Source organism: Macaca mulatta, chromosome 18, assembly GCF_049350105.2.
Source record: "Macaca mulatta isolate MMU2019108-1 chromosome 18, T2T-MMU8v2.0, whole genome shotgun sequence".
In the NCBI taxonomy this organism is placed as follows: Eukaryota; Metazoa; Chordata; class Mammalia; order Primates; family Cercopithecidae; genus Macaca; species Macaca mulatta.
In genome coordinates, this window is record NC_133423.1 from 3,940,001 (window position 1) to 3,964,023 (window position 24,023).

A 24,023-nucleotide genomic window follows, 5' to 3' on the forward strand; every position below is an offset into this window, starting at 1 on the left:
TATAAGTATTTGTGTTGTTTAAATATTTCTTTGTATTCACAATTAGAATATAAATCAATAAGTCATGACGGTTAGTTAGAGCAAAGGTTGACCTGCTTTACAGAAATACTTGCAGAGGATCTACACAACAGTATGCTCTGCAGACAACAGAAAATTACCATGGGAAATCACCATTTTCGTCGAAAGCGTGGACAAGCAGCATGGAAGGAAATGAACAGAGCAGGTCTCTGTCCAAGAGGGAATGGACATGTACCATATGAGCTCTGTAGTATTAGCAGTTAGAAAAACACTTTTTTCCCAATTTTATTTCTTACCTTTTAATTTCTTACACTTGCCTGTGTTTCAAGTTTGCTAAAGGGATGAAATACATTATTGAGAACGATGGACTATAACTAACAAAGGTATTAGAATTATTTTCAAATATTTATTCACCAAAGCCATGCTGTCAGCAAGAAGACAAAAAGAGAGTAGTTTATATTTCTTCCACATGTAATAAACCAAAAAAATTCCCACGTATGTACTTTCTAAAACAGGGTCTGCTCGGCACAAAATCAATCTGCATTTTTAAAAATGGAAAATAATTTCTCAGGTCCGTTTTTAACCCAAAAGATACCTACTGTCCCCTGAGAAATACTGCTTATGCCCCCAACCCATGTTTACCTCTGAGTGGACTCGCTGCACATGCGACTGAAGATTCCCTTTCTGAGAGAAGGCGGCAGGACAGAAGGCACAGGCGTGGGGCTTTTCACCTGTGTGCTTGATCATGTGGGTCTGCAGTGCCCCCTTCTGGTTAAAAGCTTTTCCACATTCACTACATTTAAATGGCCTTTCGCCTAGAGAGGGAGAAAAATGATCAAAATATAATTTCATATTGTATGGGCATCTTACGGATTAAAAAGAACAACATTGAAGTTACCCAAACCTATCCCTCTGGCCAGAATGTCTCCTCAGAACTCTACATGCATATATACAAGTGTCTACTTTAAATCTCAAAATTAACACGTCAAAACCGCACTTGTCCATCTCCCAAACTGTTCCACCTGCGGGCTTCATCAGGCAATGCCGTCTTTCCAGGGGATCAGCAAAAAACCTTGGAGTCATCCTTATCTTTGGTTTCTCTCACGTTTCACACTCAATAATAACTTCAAAATACAGCCAGAGCAGCCCTGCTTCCTGTCTAAACCACCACCCCAGGCTAAGGCACTCTCCCATCACTCAAAGCTTCTGAAACCACCTCCAACTTGACTCCCTGCTTCCACCCTGGCCCCCTCCTAGGCTGCTCTCAAAACAACAGACACAATGACCCTCTTGAAGTCCGAGCAAGTCACTTGTCTGCTGAAAATCCTCAAAGGCTTCCAAATCCCCCCCAGAGTAAAATCAAAGTTCTTCTAATACTCAGCAGAGGAGGTGCCAGTGCTGTGGTTCCCCCACCGGCTGTTGTCAGCTCCCCTGCCCCTGCTCTCTCACTCCCTCTACCCACTCCTGCCACCGCCCTCAGACACACCAGGCAGGTTTCCACTTCTGGGCCTCTGAAATCCACCACCTGGGTGGTTCTCCCCCAAGTATCCCCAAGACTTGCTCTCTCAGAATCTTCAGGCCTTTACTCAAGTTCCCCTTTGCACTGAGCACTTTCCAGTCCATTCTATTTAACATTAAAATCTCCCCTGTCTTCCCTGGGAACCCCTGGCCCCGTTCTCTGCTTGATTTTTCTGCAGACTTCTCGGCATTTGACCTTTTACATTTTACTCAATGCTCATCTCCCCTCCCTAGAATGCATGCTCCAAGAAGGCAAGCGCTTGTGCACTGCAGCTCTTCAGCACCTAGAACAGGGCCTCGTGCACACCAGCACACAGTACAGATCTGATGAATGAAGGAATGAGCGAAAAGACAAAATCGAGTTAGGTACGAGCCTAACTGCAAGGCTACTTAAATTTCTAGTCTTACTAAATTTTCACTCCCTAAGAAACCAAAAGCAGCTGAGTTCATAGTAACATCAGATCTCTGCTTCTCTGAACAGCTTTAGGGTTAAATAAGTGAATGAGATATAACAAGCTTGGGGACAGTACACAAATGGGAAACAACCCTGCTTTAACTCAGAGGGGCAAGGGTGTGAAAGAGGAGGACAGGCAGTCAGGAGGCACGGTGAGAGTGTGGCCCGGTCACGGCACTGCCCATATGGGGACAGGACAAGAGGACAGGCAGGCAGGAGGCACAGTGAGAGTGCGGCCCAGTCACAGCACTGCCCGCATGGGGACAGGAGACGAGGACAGGCAGGCAGGCAGGAGGCACAGTGAGAGTGCGGCCCAGTCACAGCACTGCCCGCATGGGGACAGGAGACGAGGACAGGCAGGCAGGCAGGAGGCACAGTGAGAGTGTGCCCTGGTCATGGCACTGCCTGCATGGGGACAGGAGAGGAGGGCAGGTGGGCAGGAGGCACAGCGAGAGTGTGGTCCGGTCACAGCACTGCCTGTGAGGAGATACCCTTCCTGTTCTAGATGACGATGCTGCAATGTACTCAGCCTCCTTTGGACAGGAGTTCTGCTGGGTCATACACAGTCCAGGCATGGCCAGTAGGATTCTGGTCACCGCCCCCCCCCCCCAACATCATCACACACCCTGCGAGGCACAGCCATTGGAAGACCAAGCCCAGAACACAGAACTGCCTGAACGGCAAGCGGCCACTCCCTGCTACCTCCACCCGGGCCCGCCAGCCTCCTGTTTAAACCACACCGGCCTATGTGACTCCTGGGGCTGGGACCTGCTGCTCTCTCCAGGCAGCTCACAAGCCAACTGGAGCAACAGTGACATATGCTTCAAGTTCAGTGCAGAAGAGTACACATCACAGAATCCCAGAATGACACAAAGTATGTGATTCTACACGCCTGTGTCTCTCTAGGAGTGAGAGTATGCTTATGATGTATGGATATTTATGTATGTGTAGAAAATATCTAACGGGGTAGATATCAAACTGTTAAAGGTAAATGACATCTGAGAAGTGAACACGAGAAGGATTTGCTTTACTTTTTACTTTATCTCTACTTTGGGTAAAGTTTATAACATTTTTAAACTATTTTTTCATTGATTAAAACTTCAAAGACTACACACTAAAGCTGAATACTCTACAGACAAAATGTATTAGCACATTTACAAAAGCACTGTTTTCTTTCTCTTACTCTAGAAAATAAAAACTGATGCTCTAAAAATATCAACTTTATGCTGACATATAAACAAATGCTGAAATCATCTGAATGACTCTACAATACTCTACACAGAAATATTCACTAAAACTCTGAAAAAAAAAAGCAATGTCACATAATTAGAACTGATTGACAAACAATAGCAGCCAAGCAAAATAGCTGTGAGATTTTTTACTTTGTCACTATAAAAGAAAACCAAATCAAGAAATACAGAAGAAAACAAAATGACAAAGCACAGATCATTTTAATTGCAAATCTCAAATACTAAAAATATTTGTACAATTTTCCTTTTTCCTTCCCTGGAGATCATGTGTGGTACTAATACAATATTATAAACGGGCTGCTCTTTACAAGATGGCAAAGAGCATTCAGCTATGAATGCTGTACTCACTTTCAAACATTCAAGCAAAACTAACGAACAAGATAAGGCATGGAGAAAGAAAGTTTTATTATTCAATGTTTCAGAGCTTAGTGAAGGCAAAATTACAAAAGAATATGAAAATCCACTGCTTTCTTGTTTTTTATTTTATTTGGTTTTAATTTTATTATTTTTAAGAGTCAGGGCCTTCTCGCTGTGTCGCCCAGGCTGGAGTGCAATGGCACGATCATAGCTCACTGCAGCCTCAAACTCTCAGGCTCAAGCAATCCTCCCGCCTCAGGGCTACAGGTGGGTGCTACCACGCCTGGCTAAGTTTTTTATTTTTTGTAAAGACAGGATCTCACTCTGTTGCCTGTGCTAGTCTTGAACTCCTGGCCTGAAGAGATCCCCTCACCTCAGCTTCCCAAAGTGCTGGGATTACGGATGTGAGCCACCACATTCGGTCTTTCTTTGTTAATTTAGCTCTAATTAGCACAGTGTAATATCTGACACACAGTAAAAATAAATGAGGGAATAAATAAATACCATACCAATAATAACAACAGTAATATCAACCCCAAATTATTAACAGCCTACCATGTATCAAGCACTTTTCAATGAGCACTACGCACGTTTTTTAATTTATAATTTAGGACAACTATATACAGATAAAAGAGCCACATTTTTCAAGTGAGGAAATAAAATAACACAAAGAGTAACTAATTTCAGGAAGATTACCCAGCAAACTATGGGAAAGCTGGGATCAGATTCCAAGTCGAGCTAGCACAAAGGCACCTGTTCTTTCCTTCAAGCCACAGTCAGTCACCCAGAAGCCCGTGCTTTCATACCTGTGTGTATCCTAATGTGTCGCGTTAACTGGCTTGGCTTTTGAAACGTCTTTCCACAGTGCGGACATGAATACGTGAATCCACTTCTGTCGATGTTCCGGTTATAAGACCTTGTACTTGATACCCTAGTGTAATAAAGGGGGGCAAAATACACGGTAAGACGTCTCCCTTGCACCTTGTAACATAAAGTCAAAATGAAAATCCTACCAGAAAATTTGGCTAACTAGTCATCAGAACCTGTTTTAATAAATCAATCACATATATGTGTGTGTCTGTGTGTATATGCGTTAGTTTTAAAAATCATAAAACTCATTTTTCTCTATTTTTGATGAAAAAAAATGTGGTTTTTCTGGTCAAAAACTGAAATTGGGGTGGGGGAGCAAAATGTCTCTTCTAGACAAAACTTTACCTGTGATGGTCAGAAACAAAGATGCTACGGGTATAATTTCTACACTGACACCTGACCCACACCATCTCCTCCAGTCTCTTGCTCTCATTACCATCTGCACACCAATGACGTCCAAACTCCTGCCTCCAGCAACTCTGCCTCCTCCTCTGGCTCCAGCCCTGGACAGCCAACTCTCGCTTGGCATTGCCTCATGGGTGGCGTCCAAAACAGAACCCTTCATTGATTCCCAACCTGCTCCTTTCCATGTCAAGACATGAAAGCTCCCTCTTGCTCAAGTTTAAGTCTCAAGAGTCCCGCTGGATTTTTCTAGTCCATCTCCAAAAGCTGCCGGTCTTACTCGGAAACACCCACAAATGTGGACACGACTCTCCACCCTCCAGCCACCATCACGGCCTCAGAACGGGTTCGGCTCTCCAGTGCACTGCTTCCACAGCCTCCAAAAAGGTCTCCCTGCTTTTGACTCCTGCCCACACACCAGGCCCAGTGCCATCCAAAAGTCTGGCCACGTCATTCCCTTTGTGCAAAACCCTCCAAGGGCTCCCATCCCACTCATAGGAAATGCACATCCCCAGCCCCGCCAGGCAGGCTCTCCTCACCCCAGCCACCTTCCTGCTTCTCACACCAGGGAGGCTCACTGCTTCCACCAACGCACTCCCTCAGCCTGAAAGGCACATCCCCTAAGGCTGCAGGGCTCCCTGCTCCTTACCCCAGTCTCCTTCCAAAAGCCCCACTCAGAAAGGCCCACGCAGTACAGCCGCCTCCCCAGTCTCCCTCAGCCACACTGCACACAGCCATCCCACTGTCCTTCTTTCTTGACACGCACCACTATCTGAAACTGTGGTACTGACTAACCCACTCACTTGGTCACTGCCTATCTCCTGACTAAAGGGCAGTTCTGTGAGGGCGAGGCTTCGTCTGTCTGGTTTGCCCCTCAGTCTGGAAAGACCTAGAAGCCAGAACTGTCTAAGTGCCACAAGCACCTAAACATTTTCAATCATCTTTCAAACCTCCAAGGAAACATCAAAAATGCCTGTGTCAAAGCCTCATCAGAATAAAAATCTGGAATGTATAGAGACCATGTATTATTATATTTGGGGATTTAAAAAATCACTGAAATTACCATCCAATTGGCTGGGGAAAAAAGAAAAAAAAGGGCCGGGCGCGGTGGCTCAAGCCTGTAATCCCAGCACTTTGGGAGGCCGAGACGGGCGGATCACGAGGTCAGGAGATCGAGACCATCCTGGCTAACACAATGAAACCCCGTCTCCACTAAAAATACAAAAAAATTAGCCGGGCATGGTGGCGGCGCCTGTAGTCCCAGCTACTCGGGAGGCTGAGGCAGGAGAATGGCGTAAACCCAGGAGGCGGAGCTTGCAGTGAGCCGAGATCGCGCCACTGCACTCCAGCCTGGGCGACAGAGCGAGACTCCGCCTCAAAAAAAAAGAAAAAAAAAAAAAGAAAAAAAAATCACTGAAATCATAAAGTATTAGGTGCATACCACATTAGTCAACAAGAGGCAAAATGAAAAAGACAGACAGGAGACAGCTGATCATGTGGACGTCCAGTCCACATTTCTCAAACACAATGTCTAAGAGGATAAATAAACATCAGAGTCTTCAGGCATTTTATTTATTTTTTTTGTTTGTTTGTTTTTGTTTGTTTTTTGAGACGGAGTCTCGCTCTGTCGCCCAGGCTGGAGTGCAGTGGCGCGATCTCGGCTCACTGCAAGCTCCGCCTCCCGGGTTCACGCCATTCTCCTGCCTCAGCCTCCTGAGTAGCTGGGACTACAGCCGCCCGCCACCGCGCCCGGCTAATTTTTTGTATTTTTAGTAGAGACGGGGTTTCACCGTGGTCTCGATCTCCTGACCTTGTGATCCGCCCGCCTCGGCCTCCCAAAGTGCTGGGATTACAGGCGTGAGCCACCGCGCCCGGCCCAGGCATTTTATAAACTGTGTTAATCAACTGCCACGGGACTTCTTCTTGTTAAAAAGTACAGATATTTCCTAAACATTGCAGCTTAGAAGGATGGCAAGCTAAATTGATAATATAGTAGTTAAAATGATAATCGATACTGCCTTTATTTTATTTTATTTTTAGAGACAGAGTCTCACTCTGTCGCCCAGGCTGGAGTGCAGTGGCACGATCTCGGCTCACTGCAACCTCCACCGTCTGAGTACAAGCAATTCTCCTGCCTCAGCCTCCCGAGTAGCTGGGACTACAGGCATGTGCCACCATACCTGGCTAATTTTTGTATTTTTAGTAGGTACGGGGTTTCACCATGTTGGCCAGGCTGGTCTCAAACTCCTGACCTCAGGTGATCTGCCTGCCCCGGCCTCCCAAAGTGCTGGGATTACAAGCGTGAGCTACTGTGCCTGGCCTGATACTGCCTTTTAGAGTTTGTTGGAGAAAGCTAAATTAGTGTGAAAACTGATTATCACCATTAGCTAACTTGAGCAAAAGGGCCAGGAAGAATATTTTATTTCACTTTATTAAGAAACAGAAATATCAGTAAAAATATATATTATCAGGAATTAGGTAAAATATAAATTTTTTTAAAACATGTTAAGTTTGAATAAGAATAAATGTATAAATGCATTCAAATATAGTCAGTTGTTAAGATTATGAGCTCTAAAATCAGACTACTAGGGTTTAAATTTCAAACTCCTGACATAAGCCACAAAATCTCATGAAACTACTTGGTCCCTGTAATCTTGGTTTTCTCATCTGCAAAATGGGAACATAAAAGTACTCTGGCCTAACAGGGTTGTTTGTGATGATGAAATGAGGTTCTGTTCATATACACGCTAAGAACGGTGTCAGGCACATATGAGTTTTAACAGCTGGGTACTACAAACTAATTTATTAAAAGGAGTACTAATTAAACCCTTGTGAGTCTAGTTTACATATTTTGTTACCTACCCATAAACATGTATTGCCAGTACCCTGTTCTACAGCTTTCAACATTATAATACTAGGTAAACACTTCTACTCACATAGCCTGACGCTATTCATTAATGTGTAGGATGCACTGTACATGTTATAAAAGACATTCTAACAACAAATTATCTGTGGGGTTCCACTTTGCTGGGTTCTTGCTGCAAGTATTTCTACTGGGTCATAGCAAAGTGCGCCAGCTTTTAACATATTAGATGGATTTTTGACCAAGCCCATGTAATGACTCATATTACCTAATTTTGTAATGAGTCTTCATGTGTTCCTTCAGCTCCGAAGAGGTCTCGAACTCTTTCTTGCAGGCCTTGCAGGCATGCTGCCGGGTTCCAGCCAGCTCCTGGCGGTGCTCCTCCATGTGCACGGCCAGCTGACTCTGCAGAGTAAACTCATCCCCACACTCAGAACAGATGAGATTCTGGAACAGAAAACCCATCGGTGAGCAGAGCAAACCTTTCAAAACCACTCCTTCTTCAAAGAACTGGTATGATCAACAGTAAACACACAAATTAAATGAAAACTACTTGGTCCCTCTAATCTTGGTTTTGATCTAATACTTTCCTCTGGAACAAAGCATCACTTTCACCTCTCAAAAATGTATTTGAATATACAAAAATCATTTCTTTATTGGAAGAAAAAGATGGAAACATTGGGAAAAGGGTGAGAGAGCGACACAATTTTTGAGCAAAATGAGTTCTGTTTTGAAGTGGTATTGGGTAATGGCACTGGGTCCGCCTATTCTGTGAGCACTTTAGAGAAGCAGGATGACCTCAGCACTACACGGGGTCAGGAAAGAATTCAAACTAAGATTATGGTTTAAGAGACGACCTTGAAACAAAATGACAGCTTTCAAGTTTTTAATAGACAGATCGCGTCATTGTCTCACTTGGTTTAGAGGCAGAGCAGAGCGCAGGCTGTGGCCTGGCTTACTGAGCTTGTGAATGAGGGACCCTCTGAACCGAGGCATGGGGTAACTGCAGAACACACACACACAGGAGTTCAAAGACTCTGAGCAAAAATACAAGAATGATAGCTCAGTAATCTTTAACATTTGAGTTCATATTTTGGACATATTTTAATAAATATATTAAAATTTATTTCACCTGTTTGGGTTTTTTTTTCTTTTAAAAATGTAGCTACTAGAAAATTTAAAATTACTCATCTTTCACTTAGATGATGCTGGTCTAGATGTTCTACAGCTGGGTCTAGATTCTCCTTAAGGCTGCCAATCACTAGCTAACCTGCCAGTTTGGGTGTGCTGCCCACCCTGAGCCTATGAAACAGGGATAACAATAACCCCTGCCCTCACAGGGCTGTTATAAGGTTAGATAAAACGACACATGTAAGACGCTGACTGTGCATGGCCTAGAGTGAGTACTCAATAATTACTTCATCAGTAGCCATTGCTGACTTAGTACAAATTTCAGCTCACTCATTTGGAGTTCCATCACACAATTACGGTATTTACTGAAATGATCCTCAAAATGAACCGTCCAAACATGAGAAAACATGACCTGTCAATGAGCATAAACTGTTATTTCCAAATAAAATACATTGATTTTTTCTATCAGACTTTTTTCTAATCTGCACATACTAGTCTTGTAAATAAATGTTTGTAAACCTCATTAAAATGAGGCTGTTAATTGATACTACCTCTAGTTATACTGCAGAAAAAGACAAAGAAAAGTGAAATATTTTTAGAAATCCAAAAATCATGTAAATAACTTTAAAGTAGTATTATTGTATAATAATTTAAGGAAATAATAAACGACTAGATTTTTGTGACTTGTTGATAAAAGAAAATTTGTCCTAGGAAACTCCCCACAAAAAAAACTATCATAATTTGACACAGCTCTTTAAAAAAAAAAAAAAAAAAAAAATCTGCAGTCCCGAATGCATATGGCAAAAGAAAATGCACGGCTTTAATTACCAATGATTCTCCAACTGCGCCTCCTGTCTCAAAATCGCATCACAAAACCCCTTGCAGCCCACTCCTCTCTGTACTGTTACTGCCCTGGTTCACATCCACCCTCTTTTCACTTACTCTTTTACCAGATGATCTGATTCATGTGTTTCCGGGATATCTACATGGATATTACTCAGGCATTTGTTGGATCTGTCTGAGTTACAACCCCAGTTTATGCACAACGTACTCAGATAGTGTAAGCAGGATCCAGCACCTCCCAGGCCAAAGCCAAGACCTGACAGCTTACAGACGGCTACATCACTGTCTTTCTGCTTTCTCTCCTGCAAGCCAAAAAGAGCCAGGATGCTCCTCCTTCCCCCTGCCCGCCCTGGCAACACTTAAGGAAGTCTTCCACAAGGAGAACAACACCCCATGTATAGTCACAGGCCACTAGGACAACAGGCCTTCCGCTCATTGTATTCTCCACACAGAGTGAACATCACGTCTCTCACCTAGAAGCAGAGGCTGTCCTGGGGTAATTCTCATGATGCTAAGTGGCCACAGGAAATCATCAAGAGAAATGCATGGCATTTTAATCTGTCTCCACCTTGCTGAAGATATGATCATCTCTAAAAGACCAGAGTGTGCAATGCTAGGTACTGACTGCCTCAAGGCTGCTTTCCTGTCCACCCCCAGCCCTAGGATGGCAGCATGTGTTCACCAGACTCTGCGTGTGTGGGATTTTCCCTTTCTCAGATCCCCACCACATCATCATCCTGTCCCCTGTCCTGGCCTTCTCAGAAGCCATGCTTCTTTTCCTAGTGCAGTGTGCCTCTGCTGACCTCAGGTACTGCTCAACACACAAAATAAACCCCAAACCCACCCCACAAAATGCTGCTCTTCTCTCAACCCTTATAGAACCTGATCCATCACTATTCATTTGTACGTGCTACTGAGATGATCAATAAATATGAACAATGTCTTCCGTGAGAAAGCTGTTTGTGTGAGTGTGTGTGGGCATACACGCGTTGTTTCTCCATTCTATAACACCCCTTAAAGGAAGTGATTTACTCAAAAAATAATGTGACCTTCAATAATTATGTGACTTTAAGAAAAATTCCTAAGTGATTTAAAAACTACAGTAATTTTTCTGGTTTACTCTTCCGGGTTTGAGATTTATTTGGACAGAGGAGTGACCACTATGAGTTTTAGACTATAAATCTCAATAGGGCAGTAACTAAAAATTAGATTTCGGTGTTCTGAAAGTAAAAACTTAAAAATGGAACACCTTAAACTAAAAAGTTAATTATAGTTCCTAAGTACATATAAGAAGACATGTTTACAAGTTATTTTTTAAACCAATTTTAATGAGGCATACTTTACATATAACAAATGTACCCATTTTAACTCTAACTTTTTACTACTACAATCCAATGTTGATCATTTCAGAGTTTAACCCTTAGAAAGCAATTTTAGTCCTATTTCCAAGTTTTCAGGGGACCCTGCACTGGTACCCCCAATACTGTCTGCACCTAACAAACTGCTGGGTGCTTTGCCGACTTTCATGTCACCTCATCTTCAATCTCACTGAAGGAGCAACAGTCACTCCCCCAGACCTCGATGCACCTGCACTTTCTACCAAACGGAGCAGCTTTCTTCAGAAGGCTCTCTGACTGTCCTAAGTGGCGAATAGTTTAAAAAGCAGTAATTCCAACAGCTGTCACTAGTTGAATTCTCTACCTGCCAGGAACTGTGCTGGGCTATTTTATGTTCGGAGTAAGTTTCTTGGAGACAATGTATTGTCAGATCATATGAGAGGTTTGTTTTGTTTTGTTTTGTTTTGTTTCATGGAGTTTCACTTCATTGCCCAGGCTGGAGTGCAATGGCGTGATCTCAGCTCACTGCAACCTCCACCTCCCAGGTTCAAGCAATTCTCCTGCCTCATCCTCCCGAGTAACTGGGGTTACATGCATCCGCCACAACGCCCAGCTGATTTTTGTATTTTTAGTAGAGATGGGGTTTCACCATGTTGGCCAGGCTGGTCTCGAACTCCTGACCTCAGGTGACCCACCCACCTTGGCCTCCCAAAGTGCTGGGATTACAGGTATGAGCCACCGTGCCTGGCCAGCAATGTCTTTTAATTCACGTACTTACATTTAAAATAATTATTGGTATCTGAAGTCTGTCATTATTTGTTGTTCGTTCATGTTTCTTTTCCTCTGCTTCTCATCTTCCCTTCCTGGATTACTTTTTGGAATTTCTTAGAATTCATTTTGATTTATTAGTAGTATTTTTTAGCACATTGCTTCGTACAGCATTCTTGGAGATGGTTCTAGGTAGGATTATACATACGGAACTTATCACAATCTACTGGCATCGACATTTTACCACCTTGAGAGAAGTACAGAAAACCTTTTTTCCATTCAGAGTCTTGCACCCTTTTCCCCTTTTTAAATATCACTGTCCTGAGTATTTCCTCCATGTACACTGAGCACACCAGATGATAATTTCTGCTTTGACCATTAACTATGATTTAAGAATTCATAAGGAGAAGAACATTGTATTATACTCACCCCAATTTTGTATTCTTACTCATTCTTTTTGTATTAGGGTTTTCCAGAGAAACAGAACAAAGAGAACGCAGGTGCATGTTTGTGTGTGTACATATTTGTTGGCCAGGCGCGGTGGCTCACGCCTGTAATCCCAGCACTTTGGGAGGCCAAGGCAGGCGATCACCTGAGGTCAGGAGTTCAAGACCAGCCTGGCCAACATGGCGAAACCCCATCTCTACTAAAAATATAAAAACTAGCTGGGTGTGGTGGTGGATGCCTGTAATCCCAGCTACTCGGGAGGTTGAGGCAGGAGAATTGCTTGAATCCAGGAGACGGAGGCTGCAGTGAGCCGACACAGTGCCACTGCACTCCAGCCTCCGCAACAGAGTGAGACGCTGTCTCAAAAAACAAACACACAAAAACTGTATTTACTGTAAGAAACTGGCTCTCATGATTATGGAGGCTGACAAGCCCTAAATCTGCAGTGTGGGATGGCAGATGGAGACCTAGGAGAGCTGATAATGTAAGTGACATCCAAAGGCCACCTGCGGAAGAATCCCTCTCACTTGGGGAAGTCAGTCTTTCATTCTATTCAGGTCTGACTGAAGGAGGCTCACTCACATCATGGAGGGCAATCTGCTTACTCAATGGTTTAAATGTTAATCTCATCCAAAAACACTCTCCACATTCACACAGAAAATTAACCACCACACCATTCTTCTTTCTTTTCTGAAGTTCCAAGCCTCCTTCTGGTGTCATTTTCTTTCTGTTTGGAGAACTTCTTTTAGTGATTCTTTAAGGGTAAGTCTGCTAGCAAGTTTGTTTTCCTTCATCTAAGAAAGTCTTTATTTCACCTTCGTTCTGAAGGACATTTTACCACATATAGAATTTGTAGCCAGGCATGGTGGCTCACACGTGTAATCCCAGGACTTTGGAGGCAGAGGTGGGAGGATCGCTTGAGCCCATGAGTTTGAGACCAGCCTGGGCAACACAGCAAGACTCCATCTCTAATTAAAAAAAAAAAAAAAAAAAAGATTTTGTAATTGATAATTATTTTCTTTCAGCAATTGAAAAATTTTTTGCTATTTTCTTTTAGCTTCCATGGAGGCAGATGAGAAATTCGCTGTCACCTGAATTGGTGTTCTTCTGTAAACAAAAGATCATTTCTCTCTAGTCTCTCACAAGATTTTTTTCTAAGGTTTAGTTTTCAAATGTTTGATTATGATATGCCTTGGTGTGTATTTCTTTGGGTTTATCCTGTTTTGAATTCTTAAATCTGTGAGTTATGACTTTTACCAAATCTAGGTCATTTTCAGCCATTATTTCTTCTAATACATTTCCAGCCCCACACTCTGTCTCCTATCCTTCTGTGATGACCATGATGCAAATGTAGAATTTTCTGTTATTGTCCCCAAGTTCCCTGAGACCTTATTAATTTTTCTAGTTCTTCTCTGTTGCTCAGCCGAGGTCATTCCTGCTGCTCTATCTTCAGGTTCTCCTCTGATTCTCTTCTGTCCTCTCTGGTCCACCAGGGAGCCCTTCTACCGAGTTCTTTAGTTCAATCATGGGATTTTTCAGTTCCATAATTTCACTTTGGTTCTTTCTTCTATTTCTTTCTTCCGTTTTTTCATTTGTTTCAAAACTCATAAAGCATTTTCTTGACAGCTGCTTTAAAGTACTTGTCAGATAATTCCAATGTCCAGGCCCTCTTCATGTTGGTATCGCTCTTTCCTTGTTCCAGTCAGGACTGTGCTGGCTCGTGTCTGTGTCCTGGACACTTTGGGTGTTAAACTGTGGGACCAGTTCTTGGGCTCTCCTTTCACCAGCAGCTGCCCTGTTCAGATGCAGTGTAAGGACCAGCAGCAGTGGAGACCCACTTCGCAGAGCTCCACTGACCCCAGGGGGGAGGAAAGCACAGAGCAGACTTGTCCGTCTTGCACGGTTCCATCTCATCACTGATGGGGAGGGAAGCCCAGCTCCTTACTGGACCCACTGACACACTCTAGAGGGAGAATCAGAACACTGCCTGCTTCTGCTAAGGGAGGATGGGAGGCGGTCTTCCAGACAGACTCTGCCCACACGCTGGGAGGGGAATTCTGGGTGTCTCCTCCCTCTGCCAGGAGAATCCCCCTCCTGGATGCAAAGTTAGCTCCTGCTTGGGCCCAACGGGAAATCGAAGTGCTGCCAGCTCCCAGAAGATGGGGGCAGAATGGGGTAGAAGTTCAATGCTGCACTCGGCTCCGCCAAGCAGCTTTTCAGTTGGCATTTCACTGGAACTGAATAAATACCATAAAAAGATTTTCTATTCTGTTGGACCAATCTTTTCCCAGTACTGGCTAAGGGAAACCAGCTTTTCTTGGAGTGTTTTTCTTCTCTGCTTGTTGGCAGAAGGCTGCAGGCTTCTTCAACACCCTGTCCAGGTGTCTGGGAGGAAAAAAAGAAACGCAGGCTGGGCGCGGTGGCTCACGCCTGTAATCCCAGGACTTTGGGAGGCCGAGGCGGGCGGATCACGAGGTCAGGAGATCGAGACCATCCTGGCTAACACGGTGAAACCCTGTCTACTAAAAATACAAAAACTAGCCAGACGTGGTGGCGGCGCCTGTAGTCCCAGCTACTCTGGAGGCTGAGGCAGGAGAATTGCTTGAACCTAGGAGGCAGAGCTTGCAGTAATCCGGATGGTGCCACTGCACTCCAGCCTGGGCAACAAGAGAGAAACTCTGTCTCAAAAAAAAAAAAAAAACAAAACAAAACCAGGTTGCTGACGGCCACGTTATTCTAGTCCCTCCAACTGTCCGCCACCTCTGATGCCTTTCAGAGTCGTTCTGTGCCTGCTGGCTGGTTATCTCTAACGACAATAAGTGATACGGGGGACCCCTAGGAGAAGGAAGCTGCTCCATCGTCGCTGGGACCTTAGAGGTTATTTTTAAATACAACTGAAGGTCAGAAATTATCCCTCTAGTTACTATTAATATGCCATATTCAAATCAATTAACTGAAAAACCAAACACAAAATGCAAACGCAGCGAGGAATGTATTATTTTGACATATAGGAAAAGACTTATAACTGTGCTCCAATACTGATTCTTCTTTTCTTACGCAATAATAGACTTACTGGTTGAGCACACAGTTAATCAGCTCAGCATTATTTGGGGGCCGCTCCAACCACTAGATCACTGGTGTGATGACTACGTTCTACCCAACTGGATGTAAGCAGGACTGAAATGCATCTTCCGGATCATACCTTTAAAGAGAAGCAGTGCACATTCCTCCTCCCGTTCCCACTGTAAACTATGCGACAGAAGCAAAGAACTCACAGAGATAGCAAATGAAAATGCTAGACAAGCCTGAGGGCAGGGCTGCCCTACCAGCTCTGTACCACATACGCCAGGCTGCCAGGTGAGGCACAGTCACAAATCCTGACCTAAGCGCTGACACAACGGTAGGAAAAAAGAGAGCCAACATATTGTAACATGTTATTATAGAACAAGCACAGTGAGGCCTTTTTCCCCTCTGCTCATGTAAGTCTTGAGCTCAGTATGAGGTTGCTAAGGTCAGGTGGCTGAATATGACAGCCCAACTTCCAGAACCCTTCCTCTGGCAGCACAGACACGCAGTGCCAAGGAAGAAGTGAAGCATCCTCACAGCTCCCTCACCAGCTTCATGCCAGAGTTCAGCAAAGCCTCATCCATGACTCTTCCCTGCTTTCTTCTCCTGTTATCACATGTTAATCAAAGCAGCCTGCTGTGTGCTGAAGGGAGAAACCAGAAGCAGGGGTGAGTAGTAACAGAAATGTAAAGTCAAGCAATTTCAGAAAACACAATATTTCCCAAAGTCTTTTCAAAAAAATTTAAAAAGGAGTCAGAAGCTAAGGAATGTGTAAGTTCTTACAACCACAACAGCGAGAGATGAAGGGAGCTGGAGTTTTACAAACAGAACTGAGGGTTCGGATGAGAGTAGGCTGCACAAAGTTCAGATGATGTGGTCCTACTCAGGACACCACGGCATAACAAAACTACACAACAGCAGAAGCAGGGACTGAAGCGACAGCAAAGAATGTGAGCACCACTATGGGAAGTGATATGGACAAGAACCTGGCCCGTCTGTGGAAGAGAAAACAGGACGAAGGGAAGGTTTTCAAAATAAGGTATAAATACTTTAGAACATCTGCAAATGACAGATGATAGTTGTTTCTCTTTCCAGTTACGGAGGAAATCACAGTGAATTATTAAAAGGTACATCTGAAGGAACTTCAGGACGGAAAACGGCAAAGCACGCTGTTCTGGTGACCCCATTAGATGGGTGTAGCCTTAGAGGTAAATCTTTACCCTTCATGTCATCCTCGGGTTGGGCCACCCAGAGCGTGTGGTGTGCACAGACTCTTCAACCACCTTTACCCACCTGTGTCATCCTAACAGAGGATTCACACACACCCCTCCAGTTTAACCTCTCTGCCTAGACCACACGGCTCAACATTTCAGCTCTCCCGCCAACGTTCTCACGGCCCTGACTCCTTTGCTATTCCAGATCACACGCTTCAGAAGCCCTCACCTCCAGGCAAACCACCATCTCCACTCCTCCCAGCGGCTGAGCAGTGGAAAGGAGACCACCCCCCACCGCCCGCCCAGCCCAGACTCCACAACCAGATGGGCTCTCAGCTCCCGGGGCCGCCCACGGATGTGCCCCACTCAGGCTCTGCTCCCATTTCCCAAAATAGGCCTCCCATGCAGATCTCTAGATGCCTCAGGCCACTCCATGTTTTTGGTGAAGACAGTAATGTTTCCATTTCCCAGAGAAACGTGGGGTCTAAGGCCTCAGCCCCAGCCCATGAACTGAGGCACCGCAGTGCACCATGACAAGCTTATGAGGAGGCCCAGGAATAGGTCACACGTTCAAGGAAAACGGCGGTGCTCCATGCTGTCCAATGACACCCAGAAACTAGATTGAGGTACTTCAGTTTCAATAACATCATGTCTTTGTGAAGCTAAGTTTCCGCGGTTGCTGTGGTTAGAGATCAAAGATGGAGTGAAGAATCATGTGGAACAGAAAACTCCAAAATCAATGTGAAAATGATTGCAAATAGGAAACGCAAGGATATAGAGGCTGTGCAGTACCCAACACACCTGGGTTGGTCTTTCAAATAACCATTAAGTTATTAAGACAAATACTTACTAGATCATACAGATCTAACTGGTTAATACACAGACCCTTGGGTTCTGCCTGAAAATCTATGAAAAACTTCATGAGACACTAAGAAAGCACAGTCTGAGGAAGGCTGGGAACACGTGCGAGACATACCAGGAGCTGCTCCAATTCCGCCTCCACCTGAGCCCTCTCCCCCTTCCTCCTCCACCTGCACCCGCCTCCACCGGAGCCCTCTCCCCCTTCCTCCTCCACCTGCACCCGCCTCCACTGGAGCCCTCTCCCCCTTCCTCCTCCACCTGCACCCGCCTCCACTGGAGCCCTCTCCCCCTTCCTCCTCCACCTGCACCCGCCTCCACCGGAGCCCTCTCCCCCTTCCTCCTCCACCTGCACCCGCCTCCACTGGAGCCCTCTCCCCCTTCCTCCTCCACCTGCACCCGCGTCCACCTGAGCCCTCTCCCCCTTCCTCCTCCACCTGCACCCGCGTCCACCTGAGCCCTCTCCCCCTTCCTCCTCCACCTGCACCCGCCTCCACCGGAGCCCTCTCCCCCTTCCTCCTCCACCTGCACCCGCCTCCACCGGAGCCCTCTCCCCCTTCCTCCTCCACCTGCACCCGCATCCACCTGAGCCCTCTTCCACTTCTTCCAGGGTCAAAAGAGAAGTCTCTCGTGCGTTCAAAACTAACTGCTCCCTTGTAAAATGTCACTATTTTCCCCTCCAGATAGGGACCTCTGAAAATAGATATTACAGCAATGTTAAACTGTGATCACTGTTTTGTGAAATAAAGAAAACTGTCTGTGTTTTTAGGGGCTACATCCTGAAGTACTTAGTGGTAAAATAATGTGAAATCTGTAGCTTACTCGAAAATTGTTCAAAAAAGGGAGAAGAGGGGAGGTGAGATCTGACAAATTTATCAATTGGTGAGTCCAGGAAAAGGTTATACAAATATCCATTGTACTATTATTTCAAATCTTCACTTCGGAATTTTTCAAAATAAAAAGCTAGGTGAATATGCCATCACTACACACTATGAAACAAATAAATGATACAAGGGTGATTTTTTTTAAAAACTGCGCATATGCTAGTTACGAACAACACAGAATCAAAAACTTATTACTCAATTATTATGTGTAGATGAGGCTGCATAGAGAATCAGGAAGGATGGCAGGGAAAACTAACACACACAAATGCATCGCCGTCCTACAGGCAAGTAACACACAACATATGGCCAAAACACCTCCCTACACAGTATCATTAGGATCTTAAAATACTTAAGAAATGTAAAAAGTGTACTGAATCCATAGTAATCAAACATCGCTGATGTTTTCACATTTCGTGTTCTCATAAAGATTGAACATTATAAACATGTTCAGTTCTCCCCTGAATCTAAATATTTAGTACAATAAAAATACCAGCCTATATTTAACTATATAAAATTCTAAATTGTACATGTTATGATAAGCCAGAAAAAGAAAATAATATACAAACATTTGCTTCTCATTACAAAGAGAGACAAAGCAGAGATACACTAGAAAAACAGGAAGGCAGCCCAGGAAAGGCCGAGGCGAGTGGGCGGCCAAGGGTGCAGGAGACAGGCTCTCCTCCAAATGTACCTGCCTATGTTGACTTTTAACAGTTGGTTAATATCCACATATTCAAAAACTAAACCCCGAGTCTTCCACTCTCCTCTGCTTTGAACTGTGTCTTTTGGTCAGATAATGTAACCTGAAGAAGGGCGGTTAACTGAGGGCCTGGAATCATAAGAATGGGAAGGGAGAGGTCCTACATGGCAGCAAACTGAAGCAGGTGACCCTGCTGACTTCACAAAACCACGGCAGAGGAGGAAGACCATATTTAATTATGCCTGCCATCTAAAGCAGGGTCGGGTGGCTGACTTGAGATATGTGGACATCCTGAGGGCTGTTGGATAGGAAGACCATGGGGGTCCCGGTGGAGCAGACGGCTCCTTCAGAGCAGCCAGGATGAGAGAGTGAGTGATGATGCTGGTGCTGGCAGGCGCCGGGTCCTGGGAGAGAAGGAGCCCACATAGGAACTGGGGGAAGGCCCTGCGAGAGGAGCCCACACAGGAACTACGGGGAGGCGGGGAGGTCCTGTGAGAGAAGGAGCCCACATAGGAACTGGGGGGAGGTGGGGAGGCCCTGCGAGAGAAGGAGTCCACATAGGAACTGGGGGGACTTGGGGAGGCCCTGCAAGAGAAGGGGTCCACGTGGGAACTAGGGGTAGGCGGGGAGGCCCCACAGGGATAGGCTACACTGCAGGATCAGTGTGGACGCATGCCTTCCATGCGAGTTCTGCTCTGCATGTGTAAGGATCTGTACCAGGCAGATCCGTGTGGGATGTTCCAGACGTGTGGGATATTTTAGAAAATAATTTTAGAATTGGGAAGCATTTCTAATCAAGCCACAAGAACCAGAATCTATAAATGAACAGATTGAAAATTTGAGTCCATCACAATTTAAAAATTTCTGCCAGGAAGAGAAAAATAACGAAACCAGAAAGCAAGAAAGAATTCTGTCATGCAAGGCAGAAAAACCTAACTTTCCAGGAATGTAAATACTTTACACAAGTCTGCAAGAATAAGACCAATAATCCCCACACATCCACCTTGCAAAAAATTGCTTAATTAAAATTAAAAAAAATTATTCATGGTTAATAAACATGGAAAGCTGCACTCATAATTAAAGAAATATAAATTAAAACAAAAACATACCATCTTTAAATTACCAGATTGGAGGAGACAACTTTTACAACAGAGTATTGAAAACGATATGGCCGGCCGGGTACAGTGGCTCACGGCTATAATCTCAGCACTTTGGGAGGCCGAGGCAGGTGGATCACCTGAGGTCAGGAATTCGAGACCAGCCTGGCCAACGTGGCAAGGCCCCATCTCTACTAAAAATACAAAAATTAGTCGGGCATGGTGGCAGGCGCCTGCAATTCCAGCTACTCAGGAGGCTAAGGCAGAAGAATCGCTTGAACCCGGGAGGCAGAGGTTGCAGTGGGTTAAGATTGTGCCACTGCACTCTAGCCTAGGCAACAGTGCAAAACTCTGTCTCAAAAAAAAAAAAAAAAAGGCAAGAAAATGGGCTGGGCACAGTGGCTCACGCCTGTAATCCAACCACTACTTGACACCAGGAGTTCAAGAGCAGCCTGGACAACATGGTGAGACCCGATTTCTATTTTTTTTAAGTAATAAATTTTTTTAAAGAGAAAGAAAATGGTATGAAGAAATGAGCAATTTTATATACCATTTATTGGCTGGAGGATAAACTGATAAAATCTCTTTGGAAAACAATCTGACAATATCAAAATTTTGAATTCACATATCCTTTGACCTAACAACTCCATTTCCAGGAATAGACCTCACATTTCTATTAACCCAGGGTTTCCTCAACCTCACACTACTGATGTTCTGGGCCAGGTCACTCGTAGCAATGGAGGCTGTGCTGGGCACTGCAGGGTGTTCGGCCGCATCCTCTACTCATGAGATAACAGAAGCACCCCACCCACGCCCAGCCCCACAAGAGTGATAACCAAATGTCCTCTGGGATACCACACTACCCATCCTGAGAACTCAAACATGGACAGAAATATTTGCTCACCATAGCTTTGTCTGGAAAAGGCTGGAAATGACCTACATACCTAACAGCAGTGACTTGCTCATCATGACACACATATAAACAATATAATACCATGCATCTGTTAAAAAGAAAGCGACAGCTCTCCGATTAACAGATGTGGAATTACACTTAAGATACACAGTTAACTGATGAAAAGGCACAGAATATTATGAGTTGACTAATAAGGGTATAGAGGAGATTTGTATAGGCATCAAATGTCCCTGGAAGGATACAGAAGAAACTGCTAATGAAAGTTGTTTCTGAGGAGCAAAACTGGAACTTAGGAACCCAAAGGAGATGTAACTTTTTGCTCTCTATAACCTTCTCTACTGTTTGATTTCTTACTGTGTGCACGTAGGACTTATTCCAAAATATATTAATACACCATTTAATACATTTTCTGCTTTTAAGAAATTAAACTGGCCGGGCACAGTGGCTCATACCTGTAATCCCAGCACTCTGGGAGGCTGAGGTAGGCAGATCAGTTGAGGTCAGGAGTTCAAAACAAGCCTGGCCAACATGGCGAAACCCTATCTCTATTAAAAATACAAAAATTAGCTGGATATAGTGGGGTGCCTGTAATCCCAGCTACTCGGGAGGCTGAGGCAGGAGAATCGCTTGAACCTGGGAGGCGGAGGCTGCCATGAGCCGAGATCACGCCACTGTACTACAACCTGGGGGATAGAACGCGACTTCTCCCCCCAAAAATAAAAATATAAATATAAATATAGCCATTTGTGAATAGCACTATCGATGAGTGAGACAGGCATTCCTAAACTCTGCAAGAGAAGGTGTTAAATTGGCATGTACTTTCTAGAATGTCGTATGGCATTCTATAAAGAACTTGGGAGAAAAAAGTCTTATTTATTAGTTCAATTAATCTAACTGTAGGAATCTATCCTAAGGAAAGAATTAAAGATGCATAAGAAGATTCATATGCAAAGATGTATTACTTATAATATTAAAAAATATAAACAGGCCGGGCGCGGTGGCTCACGCCTGTAATCCCAGCACTTTGGGAGGCGGAGATGGTTGGATCACGAGGTCAGGAGATCGAGACCATCCTGGCTAACACGGTGAAACCCCGTCTCTACTAAGAAATACAAAAAAAAAAACTAGCCGGGCGCGGTGGCGGTGCCTGTAGTCCCAGCTACTCGGGAGGCTGAGGCAGGAGAATGGCGGGAACCCGGGAGGCGGAGCTTGCAGTGAGCTGAGATCTGGCCACTGCACTCCAGCCTGGGTGACAGAGCGAGACTCCGTCTCAAAAAAAAAAAAATAAATAAATAAAAATAAACAATGTAAATGTTAAACAATGATGAAAATTATTACATGTTATTATGCTAAATCCAGATGCTGAGGACTTTTTTTTGTAGTGACAGTCTATGTTGCCCAGGCTAGTCTCAAACTCCTGAGCTCAAGTGCCTCGGCCTCCCAAAGTGCTGGGATTACAAGCATGAGCTGCCACACCTGCCCAAGATACTGCAGATTTTAATAATTTAAAATATTAATATTTGATAATCAGTGATAACTTTGATGATGAGTCAAAAGAGGGAGTATGTATTTACAATATGATATGGAAAAAGGTAGGTTACAAAAGTAATCTGTGTAATGACATAATCCTATTTTTGTATTTAAAAAACTATTTTAAACATAAACTATTAAGAAAAGCATGTTATAGAAAAAAAGTTTGAAATACCACAAATGTATTCTCTCCACATAGTATGTTTTCTTTCTTATAATTTTTTTAACTAACTGATTTTTAAATTGATAAGTAAAACTTTACATATTTATGGTGTACCACATGATGTTTTGGTATATGTTGTGGAATGACTAAATCCACCTATTTTACATGCGTTATCTCACATACATATTTCTTGGGGAGAGAACACTTAAAATCTACTCTCACAACAATTTTCTTTTTCTTCTTCTTCTTCTTTTTTTTTTTTTTTAAAGACAAAGTCTTGCTCTGTTGCCCAGGCTGGAGTGCAGTAGCATGATCTCAGCTCACTGCAACCTCCACCTCCTGGGTTCAAGTGGTTCTCCCACCTCAGTCTCCTGAGTAGCTGGGATTATAGGTGCCTGCCACCATGCCTGGCTAATTTTTGTATTTTTAGTAGAGACAGGGTTTCGTCATGTTGGCAAGGCTGGTCTTGAACTCCTGACCTCAAATGATCTGCCCGCCTCCACCTCCCAAAGTGCTGGGATTACAGACGTGAGCCACTGTGTCCAGCCAGTAATTTTCAAACATACAATGTATTCTTACTAATGTAGTCCCCATGATGTACAACAGATCTCTTGAACTTACTCCTCCCATCTAACTGAAATATTGTGGCCTTTGACCAACATCTCCCCAATCCCCCCATCCCCCAGCCTCTGGTAACCACCACTTTGCTGTTTCTGTGTGTTCAGCTTTGTTAAAGTCCACTATGGGTGCTTTTAATGTTACCTTTTTTACTAATTTTTTTCCAAAATAAATATGCGTTACTTGTATTATAAGATTTTAAGAGATAAAAATAAGTTACTTTAAAATAAAAATTAGGCCGGGCACAGTGGCTCATGCCTGTATTCTCAGCACTTTGGGAGGCCAAGGTGGGCAGATAACGAGGTCAAGAGATTGAGACCGTTCTGGCCAACATGGTGAAATCCCGTCTCTACTAAAAGTACAAAAATCAGCTGGGTGTGGTGGCACGCACCTGTAGTCCCAGCTACTCAGGAGGCTGAGGCAGGAGGATTGCTTGAACCCAGGAGGCGGAGATTGCAGTGAGCTGAGATTGTGCCACTGCACTCCAGCCTGGCAACAGAGCAAGACTCCATCTCAAAAAATAAATAAATAAATAAATAAAATAAAAATTAAAGACATTGATAAAAACAGGACCCAAAATCATGTAGAAAGTATGAAGTCAGGCCAGGCACAGTGGCTCACACCTGTAATCCCAGCATTTTGGGAGGCCATGGCAGGTGGATCACCTGAGGTCAGGAGTTCAAGACCAGCTTGGCGAACCTGGCAAAACCCCCATCTCTACT

At 44.2% G+C, this 24,023-nt stretch overlaps 1 protein-coding gene across 5 annotated transcripts in view; it reads right to left on the reverse strand.

Moving 5' to 3' along the window:
* Positions 1–24,023, reverse strand: part of ZNF236 (zinc finger protein 236) — a 160,793-nt gene that overhangs the window by 106,235 nt on the left and 30,535 nt on the right. For all 5 annotated transcript variants that reach the window (XR_013408317.1, XR_013408318.1, XM_028837782.2 and 2 more), the window contains 3 exons: positions 8,001–8,179; positions 4,404–4,528; positions 661–833 (listed from right to left, as the gene is read on the reverse strand). Coding sequence is in view for 3 of the 5 variants with exons in the window: in XM_028837782.2 (XP_028693615.2) it covers positions 661–833; positions 4,404–4,528; positions 8,001–8,179 (477 nt within the window). In the remaining 2 variants the exon portion in view is untranslated. The remainder of the gene's footprint in view (positions 1–660; positions 834–4,403; positions 4,529–8,000; positions 8,180–24,023) is intronic.